Source organism: Colias croceus, chromosome 17 (genome assembly GCF_905220415.1).
Source record: "Colias croceus chromosome 17, ilColCroc2.1".
Taxonomy (NCBI): domain Eukaryota; kingdom Metazoa; phylum Arthropoda; class Insecta; order Lepidoptera; family Pieridae; genus Colias; species Colias croceus.
Genome location: NC_059553.1, coordinates 2,794,168 through 2,813,205, shown reverse-complemented (window position 1 = coordinate 2,813,205; position 19,038 = coordinate 2,794,168). Strand labels below are relative to the sequence as shown.

Sequence of the window (19,038 nt, the reverse complement as noted above, 5' to 3'; positions counted from 1 at the left end):
TATTTTCCTGTGCAGATAAGATGCGCACTAATAAACGCAACCACTGCGGCCAGCCAGACAGCCCGGACTCTAACCGAAATAGCAAGAGAAACAGTATATCAAAAACCCAACTATACTAAAATGACTTTTTTTTAAACGTTGCTAGCTCCCGTACTATATATTGTGTCTGAACTTGCTTATCTGTCGAATACTATAAATAGCCGCTTTCCTTTGACTCGTAGCGCATTCCTTTGACTCGTAGTGCCCGGGGGGGGCGGGGGGGCGGGGGAGGCTCGGACGTTGTTTATGCAACGTTCGACCCAACTACCCTCACTTTACTAATAGTCGTTGACTTGCTGCGTTTTATTATCAACTACCTACATCAATTAGGTAGCTGTATACAATCGCAGTATATTCTTATTACATTCAAACTAATATTTAACTCGTCTCGCGTGTGATTTCTTATAATATATTGACTTATCACAGGTAGTTCTAGAGGAAAATAAGAAATAAAACAGCATTTAGATCTATAAAAATCTTTTATTAAAAAATCACTGCGATACTGTGTAATGTCGACAAACGACGGCTACACACACGATCTGCCATTACAGGTAACAACAATCAATGTGTTCAAATGTAACATACCTCACAAACAATTAGACTAATCCAAAGCAACCTTAAATAAATACATTAAAGTAAGGATTTCTTCGCGCACTTGTTTGCGCCGCTTTTTGGATAATTTTGCTGCATCGTGACATTCCAAGACCCATACAATTACAGAATATATCTTAAATTACAATAAAATCAGTACTAAAACTGAAAACCGCTTCGCGACCGCACAACTACAGCTCCAAACTGAACGATACAATGAAATTCAATATTTTTTAGTGTTAAAAATAATGTTTCCGAACCTGCGGTTTAGAAATATCCGTAAAGGCATTCGAGTCATATACTTTTGGTCTCATCGTATCGTTCCATTTAGATTTTAACCAAAACTTGCAACATACACTTGTATCACAATGCATTAGATCTATTTAATTCCTATCAAAGTGTTAAAGGAGTTTAAAAAACACACCATGTATTTATTTTACTATTTATAACATGTGACATCGCCATTAAATTTTAATCAACAAAATGAATTTAAAAAGTTGCACAAAAAGGCTGTTTCTACGCGAGTAGTAAAACACCATTGTACAAAATTTTTTTTTAAAACAACAACATTACAAATAACTAAAAAAGAACAGAATTCACATTAGTCAATATTTGTGTGTCTATCTACCCCCCCCCCCCCAATATAGTTGTATTTATATATGTACCCCCTTCTTTTTATTTGCGTATCCCCCCCATTTCAGTTCCAAGTGCAGTGTGACACAAGTGCGTGCGCGTATGGTGTATGTGTGTATACGTAGTGTGTGTATGGTGGTGCGGAGTGCGCGTCTAGCTGTAGAGGTCGTCGTCAGCGGCCTCCTCCTGGAAGGTGGGCTGGTCGCCGCCCGACGTGCCCGTGCCGCCCGCCGCACCGCCGCTCGATGGGAACCTGATAACAATAATATTCATTAGCTATGCTACACTGCTAGTTTTATTTATTTATAAAAAAGAATCACGTAAATCGGTTCAGAGACCATAAAAAAAACACATACCGGCCGAATTGATAACCTCCTCCTTTTTTTTAAGTCGGTTAAAAACTAGACTAAAAGTAACAATGCCCATATTTTTTGCTTTTTCATATTGAGGTTTTCAATCATCTTTTTGAGTTTAAAAATCATCTTTTCTAAAATATCTTAAGGTCAAAATCTCATGTCTTATCAGAAAACAAAGCAACAATTTCAATTCCCCTTATGTCATCGACATTCCATAAGCGTTTCGCTTCTTCCCTTCTTATGCGTACTAGTAAGGAGTGGAACAATCTTCCGGCTTCCATTTTTCCCGGAAACTACAATCTGGATTTATTCAAGAGAAATGTGAATAGACACTTATTAGGCAAACATGCTCCATCCTAGACCACGCTCGCTTCGCCCGATGGAAAGCGACACTTTCCATGGTCAAATGCTTGCCTAATCCTAACTTAAAAAAAAATGTACACTGTTCACAAGATAAATCTATCAAATCAATATATCGCACCTGAAGTTGGTCCCGAATCCGCGGCTCTGCTGCAGCGTCTGCGCGAACATCTCGTACTTGCGGATGTCGTTGTCGGACACGGAGCGGCGCGCGAACTTCATCGCCTCCTCGAAGTGCGCGCGGCTGATCTCCGGCACCGGGTCCTCCTCGTCCGTCTGTCGGCACACCCCCAAATAGTTACGCATATACATATTGTAATTTATAGTAATAATGACAAATGTGCCGTTTCTTAACATAAATGATGGTCGAGAAAGTGTACCTATTGAATTTTTTGACGTGACAACGTCTTATAATTCGATAGAGCCGGCTGCACGCACGAAAAAACATGACTCATGCGGCGTTACCTCGCTCTGAGGCGTTCCATGTAAGGCTTGAAGTGCAAGCGAGAGCGCGGAACGAGCGACAAAGAAGCACAATCGGCCTTAAGACGCTGTCACGTTCAACTATCGTCAGTAAACCGACTTTACTAACCAATTTTTTTGATAATAATTAATATCTCTTTCTTTCAATAGTACTTCTTTCAATAATAATGTCGTACCATTGTTAGTTGCACGATATATTGTAGGTTTTTTTTTTTATTTGTGAAACTAACCCGCCAACACAGGGCGTGATGATTTTTATTTCGTTGACTATCAAAAAACAACGTGGTAGAGCTCTTAACCAAATATTGGCCACGACGTGCAAGTGGTGTACTTTCCTCTATCCTTCAAGTTAGAAAGTTTTAATTACATTTGCAAGTTGACCTAGGAATTCGTCTCGAATTCTAGATGCATGAAGTAAAATAAAGACCAAGAATGACAAGGATAATGATTAAACGATTATAAATAAACTAGCTAACCACCCGCGGCATCGCCCGCGCAGACAAAGAAAACATAGTCCCCGTTCCCGTGGGATTTCCGGGATAAAACCTATCCTATGTCCTTTCTTGGGTATCAAAATATCTCTATACCAAATCTCATGTAAATTGGTTGAGTAGTTAAGGCGTGATTGAGTAACAGACAGACAGACAGAGTTACTTTCGCATTTATAATATTAGTATGGATATGGTGTATATTATTTGAATTTGTATATACTGACGTCCATGCCGGCGGGCTGCGCGGCGCGGCCCCGCTCGCGCGCGATGTCGGCCTCGATGGCCTGCCGGATCGCCAGCTTGCACGCGCGCTGGCAGATCTCCGTCAGGTCGGCGCCGCTGAACCCTTGCGTCACCTGCACAAACAAACATACATTCCATTCGACACTCTAATCATATAAACTGAGACACTAGCGAGGAATTTGCTTTAGTCATCAGCTAATTAAAAATATTATGTATATGTATTAGTATTTCTATAATTTAAAATATCTGAAATATAATATGGTTATTATCTACATGATATTTTTTTAACCATAATTCACTGTGAAAGAATGAAACCATGTGTACGCTACCATTTTACTATTTACGGTTCTTTTTTTTATTTCAAGACACGTAAACATAAGAAATTTCTATATCATCCCTGTTAATTTCAAAACATAGTAAAAAAAAATACGTGTGGCACTCGGAGAATGCCGCAGTAAAGCTATTGCATAGCACAATATAGTCTCGCACGCATACAACACAGAACACCGTGCCGAAATCTACGTGTTATGTTTATTTTCGTTACGAAGTGTCTTGATTCGGTCGCCGCGCTCAAAGTCAATAAAAGCTATGTAAAAGATTAAAAATTTACTACTTTTAGACACTAACCTTAGCGATATAGGACAGGTCGACGTCCTTGGCGATGGGCGACTTGCGCAGGTTGGCGCGCAGGATGGCCTCGCGCGACTTCTCGTCGGGCAGCGGGATGTAGATCAGCTGGTCCAGGCGCCCGGGCCGCAGGATCGCCGGGTCGATTATATCGGGCCGGTTCGTTGCGCCTGCACATATGTAATATGATTAGTTTTTAGTTTTTTTTTTTGTAGTTTAGTTTTAAGAGCAAGTTAACCCATTGAGCCCCAAGCGGCCCGATCGGTCCAAGACAATAGATTTTCTATTGTGTCTGTGGTTCCGGGGCCTGAGTTATTAAATAGTATTTAGAACTGAACACACATGCTTGTGTTGGTCAGTGGCATGAACTGACGTAACTTAGTCTATGATCAGATTTATTTTGTATTTTTTACTAACTGTAATGTGTCTAATAAATAAAATAAATAAATAAATCGACTCTGCAAATACAGCAATGAAATCAATAATTTTTTATCTGCTTATGTCAAGGCACAAGTTCACATGGAAAGGAAAACACGAAAAAGGGGCAATAAGGTATAAATCCGCCGGAACAGCTAGTTTGTTTATAGATATTTGATTTTCTACATCATGTGCTATTTGTGACTATGGTATTTTTTGTTCCTCCTTTATGGTTTTTTTCAAGTGAACGAGATATGTACGTATATAAAATACTAGCTGTTGTCCGCAGCTTCGCTTGCGTGGAGAAGATAAATTTTCATCCCCTATTTTACCCCCTTAGGGGATAAATTTTCTAAAATCTTTTCTTAGTGGTCGCCTACGTTATGACATCTACCTGCATGCCAAATTTCAGCCCGATACGTCCAGTGGTTTGGGCTGTGCGTTGATAGATCACTATATCAGTCACCTTTGAGTTTTATATTATAATAGATGTAAGATGTTTGGTCCACTCACCGATGATGAAGACGTTCTTCTTGGCGCCCATGCCGTCCATCTCGGTGAGGATCTGGTTGATGACCCGGTCGGCGGCCCCGCCCGCGTCCGACACGGAGCCGCCGCGCGACTTCGCGATCGAGTCCAGCTCGTCGAAGAACAGTACGCACGGGGACGCGCTGCGGGCCTAAACATGCACATAGATACGGTAAATTATGCTATTTATTTTAGTTTTTCTTCCGATTAAGTTACAATTTTACACCAAATCGTGCTATTTTCGGTCGATTTTGACAGACCTTTTAGACCTTTATATAGAATACAAAAAAATAAAAAATATACCAGTCGAATTGATAACCTCCTCCTTTTTTATAATTGGATTGATTAAATCCAAACTAAACACGTATGGTGAAAAAAGTGTCTTCACAGAGTACATATTTGAGTATTTTCTTGTGTTTGATTTAACGTGAGTATGACTATCTTTTCACAAGAACTTTTTCTTCATCCATATTACAACTGAAATGTACAAAACACAATAATTGTACCTTGTCAAAGATGTCGCGCACGTTGGCCTCAGATTCACCGAACCACATGGTAAGCAGCTCGGGGCCCTTCACCGAGATGAAGTTGGCTTGGCACTCGTTGGCGATGGCTTTGGCCAACAGTGTTTTACCTAAGGGAACAAAAAAAAAAAACAATTAAAATTATATCTTTCTTATTTGTAATATACTATCACAAGATTACTGAAGAGGAAATAGAATATCTAATAACAGTCATATTATCAAACAAAGAAGGTGTTACGTACAAATGTTGCATAAATTGCAAAGAGTAATTTTCAGGGAACGACGTCTTTGACCGGGCGTCTTTCGTCAGAAAAGGTACGATTGGGACGTACACTTGCACTAGAAATTGGGTGTAGTGGTGAGCCAGTGATAACCCTATCCTAACTAGTCAGATTTTCCTATTACAGACCCGGAGCGGCAAATTTCCCACATCTATAGTAGTATTATAAAGCAGAAGAGTTTGTTTATTTGTTTGAACGCGCTAATCTCAGGAATTACTGGTCCGATTTGAAAAATTCTTTCGGTGTTAGATAGACCATTTATCGAGGAAGGCTTTATATCATCACGCTAAGACCAACGGGAGCGGAGCACTGCGGGTGAAACCGCGGGGAGCAGCTAGTAAGTATATATAACTGGTACGTACCGCACCCGGGCGGGCCGTAGAACAGCACCCCGCGGGACGGCTGCATGCCGAACTTGAGGAACTTGTCGGGGTGCTCCACCGGGTACTGCACCAGCTCCTGCAGCTCGCGCTTCACGCTCTGCAGCCCGCCGATGTCCGTCCACGACACGTTCGGCACTTCCACTACGGTTTCGCGCAGCGCTGATGGGGATGACTTCGTCATCGCATACTGTGCACAGATATATTATGATTAGTATACATCTAGGTTAATAAAAGGGCATGTGTGTCGAGCACACGTGTCAGAAGTTAAACTTACATAGTATGTTAATAAAAAAGATTGTGTAAATAAAATTTGAAACTTCTTTGGCAAATTCAATGATACCAAAATCGTTGCCTTACCCCATGACGCGACCTTGAAATTTTACTCTAAACGCACCAAAATAATTTTCGTTTAAAAAATATAGCACAAGTATAAGGAATACTAATGCATTTTGTGCTCCCAACAACTGTCTTCATAAACAACTGTTACACTTCTAATTATTTTTATTTAATTTTGTAATACATTTTGTTAAAATTATTTTATTTCGCAATTAAATTACTATATTACCTTCTTCAATTTAGTATGAAAGCAGAGTATGCATATTATATTGTATGTTATCTAGCATTTTGTATGATCTAGTTACTTACACGGAAGTTATCCATAGAGACGGCGAGCGAGTTGAGCACTTCAGCGTCGATCTGGTCATCCTCGAGGTCGATGAGGTCCATCTTCTCACGGATCTGTTGCAGAGCTGCCTCTGAGCAGAGGGAGGCCAAATCGGCACCCACGTGACCGTGAGATTCCGCTGCGATCTATGTGAAAACATAATGCAATTCGTAACAATTATTTATCAACACGTTTTTAGCATTACTACTACAAATTAAAGCTTGTATGATTATCTGATAAAAACTGCTGGTTTTACTCATATAACATGTTGTTATCATGGTTGTTTTAACCACAAATATTTCACATCACTTAATCCATACATTTAGATTGTACTTATTTTATTTTGTTTATACATAGTCTTATGTTTATCTTAATTTAACTTCCTATAAATATATAATAAGTGATTATAATGATAGTACACGCATATTATATTTTTACTGAAATTCAAAATTATGACGTCATAACACATCACCTGCTCTAGATCCACGTCATCACCCAGCTTCATGTTCTTAGTGTGTATGCGCAGGATCTCAAGCCGTCCGGTCGCGTCGGGAATGCCGATGTCGATCTCGCGGTCGAAGCGGCCGAAACGTCGCAGCGCCGGGTCGATAGAGTTCGGACGGTTCGTGGCCGCCATTACAATCACGTGGGAGGATTTCTTCATGCCTGGTGAGTGAAAGGTTTTATTTAGTACGGATTGTAAATGAATTGGAACGGGATGAAATTATTTGTTTGTCATGTTTGAATTGTTTCTGTATAATATACAAGACACTATCATAACAAAAGCAACAGTAGCTTAGATAAAGTTTCAGTACATTCACATGATAAATTTAAAAAGTCTACAAGTTTGATCTTTAAATAAATTAAAATAAATATTCTGGTTTCAGGATTCACCTCTCACTATTATTATTAAAGCTCCACAATCAATAGGCAATTCTTTTATTTCATTAAAATTTTAAACCAGACATTAGCAAAAACAATTAAACCACAAAAATAAACTTTTGTACTTCATAGTATAAATAAATAAATTTTTGAAGAAAAAACTTTTTACAGAGCATTTTTTATGCACCCTAAATATTATTAAAGAAAAAAGTCACTCACCATCCATAAGAGTCAACAGCTGCGACACGATACGCCTCTCCACCTCCCCATGCGTCTTCTCCCTTTTGGGCGCAATTGCGTCCAATTCATCTATGAAGATGATAGCGGGCGAGTTCTTGTCCGCCTCCTCGAACGCCTTGCGCAGGTTCGACTCGGACTCACCGGCCAACTTCGACATGATCTCCGGCCCGTTTATGAGGAAGAAGAACGCGCCTGTGGGGAGAATAGTTGGTATATTAAGAGCAAAAACAAAAATGGTTACATAGGAAATGTATCTAAATCTAAATATTTTTGCTCTTGACGATTATTCTAAATTTTTTGTTCTACCACATGTATTGAAAAGTTTCTAGACATTCCATTAAGGATAATGATAGCATTGGAAAGATCTTTATTATGAGACATGTAGGGAATTGATTACACAATGTTATTAGAAATTACATAAACTATAATAAACAGCTCCATTTACAGTTATTATTATTTTTAATTTGAAAAATATAATTTAAGTACTTGGAAATCCTTCTTGCATTTCAATAACACTTCTTTTTAATTTGCCTGACTCTTACATCAATTTTAAATACAACCGTTACTGCTTAACTATGCTAATCTATTTGTTTATATCGACACATATTATGACGTCACAAAATGGCGCTTAATAGATCCTATTCTTCATTATAGCCACTCACCAGTCTCATTAGCCACAGCCCTGGCTATCAGGGTCTTGCCGGTACCGGGTGGCCCGTACATGAGTATACCACGGGGTGGCTTCACACCGATCGCCTTGAACAGAGACGGGTGGCGAAGCGGCAGCTCCACCATCTCCTTGATCTGGGCGAGCTGCTTGCGGCACCCACCGATATCGTCGTAGCCGACTGCGTTGAGGGCTTCTTCTTCCTCCTGTTTGGTGAATTTTAGTGGTTAATTGGTTGTTTGAAGTTAGAAGAAATAACTACGTGTTCAAGTTGGGTAGAATATGAAAATGTTATTTGATGGGCCTAAAGCCGCAATATTTTTTATTTACATCAATTAACTAATAGCAAACCGAATGACCTTGATAAGTTACAAAAACAGGTAGGTAAGTGCATTGGTGGAACATTAGACCTAAATTTACACTTTACAAAAAAAATTGCAAAGTTAATATTTTCTATAAAACTAATTAATGATATTATGTTAATTTATTTTTATCTCAATCTAAAAACTTCCTGCCTTTATCAAAGTTAAAAACATTCGACCCATTCTATAACTGACCTACATATCTAATCTATTCTGCAACCATACAACTGTCATCTATTACGAGTCCCCTAACCCCTTCCTATACACAAACGTTACAACGTAGTACGTACCTCTCGTTTGATCGGGTCTCCCTCGCAGTGTATGACGGTATCGGGGGCCACGATGCAGTATGGAGCGGGATCAGTCTCGACCACTTTGAACTCGACCGCGCGCATACCACCGCGCACCATGAATGTGTCGTCGCGGTGGATCGGACGGTACGCCTCCATGAAGTACGGCTTTAGGTATACTTCGAAGAGGTTTCTGGAATTATTTCAAGATGTCAAAATCGTGTTTTCGACAACAGTTCCATTACATTGTTTTTCAAAATTTGGGCGGTTCTTCCTAGTCATTTTTATTTTTATCAATCTAATTAGAGTTAAAACCTAGAAGCTTCAGTATTTATTGTTCACAATGTTAACCACTGTACCAATCAGTCAGGCAGTTATTGTTAGTGTGGTATAACAAAAAACCTTGAAAGTATCAAACAATAGGAATGTTACACACATGCAATGTGATGTTTAAAATTATGAAATATCAATAAACAACTCAAAGGTTAAATTTATATGATATATAATTTAAAATGTTGGTGCTAGAAATAGAAATGCTCCCACTTACCCAGTCAAACCTTCAACTGAGTCGTCAATCGGCAGGATGTGTACACGCTTTCCGTACTTGACTGACGGGCAGGGTGCGATGGACACCACATCGGAGAGCCGCACGCGCAAGTTGTTTCGCACTACGCGGTTCATGCGTATCTTCTCATCGGGGCAGTTGTCGTCCGACAGCACGATACAGACCGTCTCCTTGCGCCGCTTGCCCTTCAAGAGCACTGTGTCGCCGCGGAACAGTTGGAGCTGCTCCATTTTTGCCTGAACGAAATGATTAAACACAAAAATAAGCTTCTAGAAGGTTCATGTATTCATTGAAATAAATAAATTTGAAACAAAGTATACGAAGTTCAATAAATGTATGTACTATTAAGTACATGCATTTATTGAACTGAAAAAAATAAACCTAAGAACAACAACAAAGCTGTTATATAAAAATGTATTACTTTGTCGTTGGAAATTAATACTAGGAATTTCTGTTGCCACCTGTTAGATTATTACAAAAATTTGTGTTATGTAATGTTTTTATAGAATAATATTATAGATTGTTTTATAAAAGCATTATCACAATATACAGATAAAACCAGTAGGGAAACTTCATACAACATGTATGAAATGGTTCACTCACACAAGCAAGCCTTTTTATGAGATTCGTAAGGGTATTCTTATATATTGTCATTTTTTTAAATCCATATTTGTAACAGTTACTGCCTGTTATTTGTGTCCGATCCATCTGACTGATGAAACATTGTACAAATTTCTATTATTTTCAGTGTTCCTATATAAATTTTACTTTGAAGCGATAAAGTCTTAAAATTTTCAGATAACACTTGAATCTTTGGGGACTTTTGTGTTATAAAAGTATTTTTTTAATATTTTTACAATTTTTAAAATCATTATTACTAAGAAAATAATATTTTCGTTTGCGGTTATGTTGTCAGAAAAAGTTACATCTGTAAAAAGATCAACCTAACTTGTATATGTTATAACTAGGTACATAGTATAAAACAAAGTCGCTTCCCACTATCTGTCCCTAAGCATGTTTAGATCATAAAAATAATCGATTTTCATATATGATGGCTTATTACATCAGCATTTCAGCCGTTATTACAATGACAAGCAATTTCCTTATAAGTTTAGTTTCATTCTTTATTTTAAATGTACCCAATTGTATATGCTTTATATTTACAATAGGTTTATAATTTTTTCAAGCATATTATCGACAATTATAGCAAAATTTGAGTATAAATACCCATCCTATATAATATTTATATAGGATGGGTATTTATCGTGACATAGCCAAATGCATTATGCAAACTTGTCTTTTCAACTAGTAAATCTTTTTATACTTATTAACCCATTGAGCCCCGAGCGGCCCGATTGGTCCACGACACAATAAACAATAGGAATGTTACGCATTTCTTTTAGTTCTATTGTGTCTATGATTCCAGGGGCAGAGTTATTAAGCCTATCATCAAGCGACAGGTCTCATGTACTTGGTGCAGCTTGTATGGCTTATTTTAGTTCTAAATAGAACTTAGGTCAATGACCTTTGAACACCATTCCAAAATTGATTACATTTAATGAATTGTGAAGTAGGTACAAGTCAATAGAAAAAGTTGTGAAAATAAAATAAATAATCACAATTCGAGATAACTAGTGTATCTAAGCGTATATATGGCGTCAATGTACAGAAAAGAATGACAAAGGACTGACCTGTGATAACGCAACAACTGAATTATCATCGCTGACGGCTTCTTCGACGATCAAACGGTTTGGCCTATCCTTGCGGCGGAGGATCGCAGTGGAAAGATCATCGGGGCTACAAGAAAACATCAGAAAACAATTAAGCATAACCCAAAATTATGGGCGACCCTAATTTACTACAATTACTCACTAGCATTGCCTTGCAAACAAATAATAGTGTCTAGAAAATAGCTATCATTTGTAATAACATTCAATAACTTCTGTTTTAGATGCAGAATTGCCTTTGTTAGACATGATGACAAGCCAATTCGAAGTTTTGATACTGTGATTACAGCAAATGAAATTATTTATGCTTCACTTGATGTAATACAATTTCTTAAAAGTTTGTATTAGTTCTTACCTTTTGTTATCAGCCATTTTTTTTGTAGAAAATAAAGTTTCAATTAATTAATTTACAAATTTTTCAAAAACGCCGAATGACTATTCACAATTCACTTCAACAACTTCATGAATGCGTGACGTTGCCGTATTTCATTTGTTCACTATCGATAATGTCAGTGTTGCCATATTTTTGCTCAATTGTCTATGACTACTATAAATCGGTAATGTGAATTTTTTACCGATTTTTATGTAACTAATAAAAAAAATTGGTTGCCTGTAAAGTCGGTATACGGGCGAAAGTTTTACGTGACAACGACTTTTTATGTCTGTCTCTCTCGCTCTTAGGCGGGCTAACCATGCCCGCGTGCCTCTTTCGGTGACTCATCGTAACGTTACCGAGCGTTACACTTTTTCATAAGTGACTCCCAGCCGCAACCTAATTTAAGACGTTGTCACGTCAAAAATATTCTGTTTTATATTATTAAATGTTATATCGGCAACGCAAAACATCTCTGAAATTTTCACATATCTTAGTACCACAGTTCATGAGATACAGCCAAGGATACAGCGTAAGTAATGAGTGGTGATCAATGGACGGACAGACAGACAGACAAGCCAAGTCTCAGTATAAAGGATCCCGTTTGACGGTTTGACCCACAAGCAAGAAGCTTATATCTAATACACTGGAGATTTCACTATGAACGTTGACTTGTCACGGGAAGTTATGACCTTGAATGACGCCTGGTTATTTTTTGTCCCTTTCACACCTAACTTGGCAAGTTGATGTGAACGGGATGAAGGAACAACCAGGCGTCATTCAAGGTCATACCTTCCCGTGACAAGTCAACGTTCCTAGTGCAATCTCCAGTGTATTAGATATAAGCTTCTTGCCCACAAGTAATGTTTATATATCTGTGGTTTGACCCTTATAACTGAGCTTATAACTGCCTTGGCGAGCTCATTCATACACCCTGTTGAAAAATGTTGGTGTACAAATATTATTGTAATAAATTATTAAGAAACAATTAATTTAGGTATTAAAAAAAACAAATACAAACAAATATTTTTTGTTGACTTATCTATTTAGGGTAAACTTGCATAATTCGTACCTGCGCTTAAATCGTACCTCGTCTATATCTCGGCTTGGGTAATAGTTACCAGCGCCTCTGGTGGCATAAAATGTCAATAATAGTCGGCCATATTGCCATGTGACAAATAAATACCTGTTACGTTGCTCCCGACTAAAATATTTATCAAGTAAGTTTTTTCTTACTTTTTGAGTAATTTTTTCGCACACTTCACAAGAACTGTCTTCCAAGTATACCGTTCATAAGTTGTTTAACTGTTTATTTTATATTTATGCGTATATTTGTGAATATATTTCACATAGTAAAGCCGGCTTGTTCGTTGACAGTTTTTTTTGCGGCAAATTTGAAATTCTTTTGATACTTGTGCCTATTTCGTACTCGCAGCAACTTCTTAAAACGTACCTGTACGAACGAACGAAAACACCTCAAAAAGGAAACAAGAAAAAGAAACAAGAACAAGATGAAAATGACAGTTGGTATTGCAAAATATGTCAAGAAGACGTTAAAGAAAACATGATTAAATGCGGTAATTGTGAAGTATGGGTACCTACCCATACTTCACAATTACCTACATGAGCTATGTGCAGGGACAACTAAAAAACAAAATGTTATTATTGCGCTGATGTCAGGATTTGGTAAAGACCATCCGCTGTATTAATAAGAATTAATCTAGGTACATTAAAATTAAGAAAAAGAGGAGAAGATTATTAAGATTGTGATTTTTAAGACTGTAAACCAATGATAGGATCTCAAAGTACGATTTAAGAATATACTAGTACGATTTAAGATGAATGGTCTTAAATCGTACTTTTTTTAAGTTTTTGAAAATTGTTTATTTCTCAGAAGTTTATAATATTTATGTTATTTTTTGTTGAAATACTAATAGAACATTAGTGAAATTATAATTACTTAATATAAATAACTTTGTATCATTGTTCATTTCCAAAATTTTTGAGGTTCTCCTTAAGTGGTACGAATTAGGCAAGTTTCCCCTAATTCATATACCTAATAAACATTATGTTCATTTTATTTCAATTCGATAACAGAAAAATAATTAATTAGAGCGAGTAACGCAGCCAACTAATATCTTATAGCAACACAAATCCAAGTGATTCGCCGCTTAATTTTCTGCTTAATACAATAATAATATTAGGTATGTATTATCTACTAACAAATAAATTCAAATTGTATAAAATTCAAAAGCTATTCGTAAGCTATTCGTATTGTAGGTTCGATTATATATTTAAGGTTTAAGCTTAAGTACTATATTAAAATAATAAAGTTTGGCATAATAATACAATACAATATGACGACCAACGCTGAAACAATTTAATTATTTTCCATAACATTAAAAAATTGTTACATTTTAAATTATTCTAAATCGTTTTTAAGGTTATGAGAGAGTATTGTATGTAAAAAAAAACTTACAATAATTATTTATTTATTTATTTATTCTAAGGTAGACAGAGAATATACGTAAAGTTTATCCCATATTTATTATCTCCTTAACTCCTATGAATCTTATAAAATATAAAAATCTGATAATGATATTGATGATGATGATGAATCTGAAACCGAAACTGATGATGATAAGGATTCGCCATTGAATTCCCTTACTGCTTTTTTTAATTTCTTTGCTATATCATCTTGTGACCTTCCGCTTAACTTTTGAATACTTCCAATAATAACATTTCTAAGAAGATTTTTTGTTTCTTCATCTATGTATAATTTATCCTCGCTGCCATAATTTTTTAAATCATACAAGTAATCATTAAATTGCATAGGTTCTCTCAGTGTAAAAGCTTCATTGATGGCTTCAAAGAAAGCTGTTCTATGCTCTGTAGCAATGTCGAGTTCGTTTCTATACGATTTCAATTCATTCTTAATTTCGTCTTGATACATATGTGATAGAGATTTAACATGTTTTGCCAGTTTTCTAGCATCCTTGAACTCCAAAGAACTTAGTTGTTTGGATAAAATTCTACAATATTTTCTAAGTTTCTTCTCCGGAAACTCCGTCGTCAACAAATCTAAAAAGTTCTTTAGGAATGTCTCAAAAATTATTTTCGTTCTTAGAATATTTGGGTTTATTACTTGTAATGAAATAACGTTTCTTCCTGTTTTAGCATCGGCTATCGAAAAATATTTAACGTAAATGTTTAGAGTCGTTACAAAAAGTATAAATCTCATACATCTTACGTGAACCTGCATTATTTCGATATACAAGTTATACCTACCTGTAGCTAAGTTTTTCATTTCACGCAATGCTTTCTAATTAATCATAGTAATAATTATTAAGCAAATCATAATTGCCGATCCTTCATGTATTCAATTACAGCCAATTTAAATTTGAGTTGAATATCATTTCTTACTTTTCTTGTTTGTTTATTAATTGTCCCAAATATGATTTTTTTAAACATGATCCTGGTCTGAATGTAAATATGACTTTTGTCCCAGTAACCGTACTTTTTCATAACATAAATATAATTATCCATTTTGTTGTCATCACCAACGCTGTATATTGCATTTAGAACATTAAATAATTCTTTTCTCTGTGGCTTATCTTCTTTTATGATTTCCAGAAATTGTTTAATTTTGGGCTTAATCACAGCTCCCGTGTAAATCGATAATTTTAATAATTTCTGGCGGCATCTTTTGATCATTAATTTCTGTAGAAATCCGGATCCTAAACCTTTTAAACTCTTCCGCAACACTTTCATATAACTAGGAATCCTTCTACTTGAAAAATCCTCGAGTAGAACATTACACATACTCACTATAAAGTTGTAAAGAGGACCTTCTTTCGTAGGTCGTCTTGTACTAGAAAAAATTGTATTTTTTAACAATATCTCAGAATTAATATTGTTTTCACCATATCCAACAAGTGAGAAACTAATCAAAAGAACCAAATGTACTATGGTAAGAAACTTTTTAGAATCTTTGCAAATCATTTATAATCTGTATGGATTAAACTACTTCAATATCCGTTTTGTTCCGTAGGTTTCTATGAGTAAACCATTGGCGGATTTGCTTCATAATCTGGAAATAAAAGCCAAAATATTTTATATTATTGCATCTGTCTTAAATGCGAGAAATCTTATGTGATCAGTGATTTTATATCCCTGAAAACTACTACCGACCTGCCATAAGAGAAGAGTAATCAGAGTAGCCATCAGAACATGTCCCGTAGTCAGTAAAATGCATCCAAATAGCATAGCATCAAATGTTGCCAGCGTCCATTCCTCGTGAAACCTTTCCGTGAAATATGAAAAAAAAAATGTTTACAGTTGTATACGGCTATTAAAAATACAATTTGATTAAATGTTTAATATGTTTTATTAGGTATATTCAACTGAATGTGATTTTTTTTAAGTTTCTGTATTTGAATAAAAGACAAATTTCATAAAAAAGAGCGTCAGAACACGTGTCAGAAGTGAAACTTCTTTGGCGGTACTGTCGACATGACGTAACCTTGAAATTTTACTCTCAACGCGCATACAGAAATTCAATTCAAAATACACATAATAATCGAATAAATTAATATTATTTCTTTATAAATTAATATTTTTATGCATATCTTAACTCACCAGGTTACAGCGAAGCAAGATGGTATATTACTATCTAAATCATACAACAAAGTGCTGGTATTACTACCCTCTCTATTTGTTAACTCTACATCTAGTAATCTTTCGAGTATAGTTCGCTCTATGGCAACCCAATTTAAACCATCCAGAGCCTGAAAGTGTTTATAAAAAACTATTAAACAAACTTTGAAAAAAAATTATTGCCATAGAGATGGTGGCAGATTTTAATTAGGTAATATGATTGTGTTTATGGTTTGATTTTATTGCTTAAATTAATTAGATTTAAACCTTTGTTTCAACATAAAAAATATAAGTAGGTAGATATGGCAAGTTAACAATATTTACGATTTAACAACATTTCAAAGTAGAATATCTCAGTTATTAGAATTCTCACCCTTTCGAAGAATGCTGCCAAAAAACGTGATAGAAGTATCCGATTTGATTCATTATCACCTAACCCTAAAACATAAAATAAATTACGTACATAATGAATTAATGAATAAAACAAAATTCATCTGTAGATAATGAGTTTCTCTATATTAATAAAACAAGCATAAATTAATGTTTTAATTACCGTATTGCGTGTTTGCTAATTTCTTGTAAACGATTCTGTAAAACAAAGAGAAATTTAAACACTCCATCGTAATTGTTTGTGCTCATTCATTCTCTAAATAAATAATAACGATAATAGAATTCTATAAAACATATTATTAAACATATTAATTATTAAATAAAATATACCTCACTTGTGGTGCACATACAAGACGGCAAGTTGCCAAAGGTCCTGGTATTTTCAAACTACCCCCGCCTTCATCGCTTCTAAAAACAAACACTGAGATAGAGATTATTTCAAGTGTTAATAATTATCATATTAGGTATCCCAATATAACTCGTTAAAGCGATGATCGATATCTATTTTTAACTATGACCGTCTCTGTCTTTTAATGAATAATTAAATACGTAAACAAAATAGCGGAAGGTCATAATTTATAACGGTAAACTTGATCTTCAAGTTATAGTAGTATTTCAATGCTAACAAAGTTTATTGTATTTTTATCTTATTTTTTTACCAACTTGCATATAAACATTAGGTTTGGCAACACAAGTTCTCCTGGACGTAGGTATATATACGACGAACTCAACAAATTTAATAATCTCAAAACTAAAATCTCACCTTCCATGGACATAATGTGCATAATGTTCCTCTTGAAACACTAACAACGACATTTCTACACCAGAACAAATCTTCGTCAGCCTTGAAGTGGGAGAAGCAAAGAATCTATGCTTTATCCAATTAACTGAAAATATTATGGTGTAAGATAACCACCAGGATAGAGATCCAATGACCCAGGTGTAGCCTTCACTTTTCGGTAGATATGACTGCCAACCATCTAGTATCTGGGAAATATTAATCCTTAACAATAAATTTAACGTTATTTTTATTTAGTAAAAGGATAAGGGCCGGTTTCACTGATGTACCTACTGTTTAGCTTATATATACCAGTTAAATGAAAAATAATATATGAATATTTATCAAATAGGACATGATCAGCAAGACGTGGTAAATCGTCACTAACTTCTTAAAAATTTAACACTTGAGACAAAAAGAAGACACCTGAATAATATAATAATTTTCATTTATTACGAATAAAATTTAATTTCAAAGGACTGATCTAGTCTGGAATTTGTATAGAATTAGGTCGACTAATTTACATCCATACTAATATTATAAATGCGAAAGTAACTCTGTCTGTCTGTCTGTTACTCAATCACGCCTAAACTACTGAACCAATTTGCATGAAATTTGGTATGGAGATATTTTGATACCCGAGAAAGGACATAGGCTACCTTTTATTGCGAAATATGTACCACGGGCGAAGCCGGGGCGGACCTCTAGTTACCTATATATCCGAAAATTGTGATATTCATATTACTCGAGGGAATAAAGATTTTTAAAACTTATCCCAGAATTTTTCTTACTTCTAGAAATTAGGTCAAAGCGATAGCGTGAGTTAATCGAAATAAAAGTAAAACTATAATAAAAGCCAATTAAATACCATATAATTATTATTTTTTATATTGTTTTCGTAATGTCGTAGCTATGTGCCATTAAATGAACGTTTTTCTTTCTTTTTAAAATTAAACTTACTTGTAATATCAATAAGGTAAAGGTAATCGTAGCCACGGGACTGACCCGTCGTACTGTTTGCATTCCCATCCATTCTCGCGCTAATAACACAGACCTCCAATCATATGTGTTATTGTTTTTTGATGAATCTGAAAATTGCTTTGCCAATCATTTTAACTCACTTTACAAAATACTACGCCAGTCTCAATGAAAAAAATAATCTACACTAATATTATAAAGAGGAAAACTTTGTTTGTTTGTTTGTTTGCTTGTAATGAATAGGCTCATAAACTATTGGACCGATTTTGATGAAATTTGGCACAGATAATCTTTAGACCCTGAGAAAGAACATAGGCTACTTTTTATTGCAAAATATGTACCACGGGCGAAGCCGGGGCGGACCGCTAGTCATCTATAAAGAAAACAAAATTATGGATAACAAAGGATAAACATTGATTTGTAGATCATAAGGTATCAAATTATAAAATGTCGAAAAGAATTGTGTAGAAAGTGCTCCTAATAAAATCTTATACCTACTGCCGGATTTAG

The 19,038-nt window shown here is 35.5% G+C and overlaps 1 protein-coding gene across 2 annotated transcripts; it reads right to left on the bottom strand.

The window, feature by feature from the left end:
- Positions 1-499: 499 nt before the first annotated feature.
- LOC123698933 (transitional endoplasmic reticulum ATPase TER94) lies at positions 500-18,616 on the bottom strand. Of its 2 annotated transcripts, XM_045645762.1 has the most exons (20): positions 18,511-18,616; positions 17,536-17,759; positions 17,103-17,180; positions 16,936-16,970; positions 16,756-16,820; positions 16,365-16,513; positions 11,318-11,423; positions 9,609-9,862; positions 9,062-9,254; positions 8,405-8,615; positions 7,722-7,934; positions 7,093-7,286; positions 6,602-6,766; positions 5,936-6,143; positions 5,275-5,402; positions 4,754-4,919; positions 3,824-3,993; positions 3,178-3,309; positions 2,101-2,255; positions 500-1,516 (listed from the first exon to the last, which is right to left on the bottom strand). In XM_045645762.1, the coding sequence occupies exons 1-20, from the start codon at positions 18,577-18,579 to the stop codon at positions 1,417-1,419; spliced, it is 3,015 nt and encodes a 1,004-aa protein (XP_045501718.1). In that variant the 5' UTR covers positions 18,580-18,616; the 3' UTR covers positions 500-1,416. The 2 variants fall into 2 exon arrangements, with proteins under 2 accessions (XP_045501718.1, XP_045501719.1); XM_045645763.1 differs by lacking the exons at positions 16,365-16,513; positions 16,756-16,820; positions 16,936-16,970; ... (1 more) ...; positions 17,536-17,759; positions 18,511-18,616 and adding an exon at positions 11,709-11,846.
- Between the last annotated feature and the right edge of the window lie 422 nt (positions 18,617-19,038).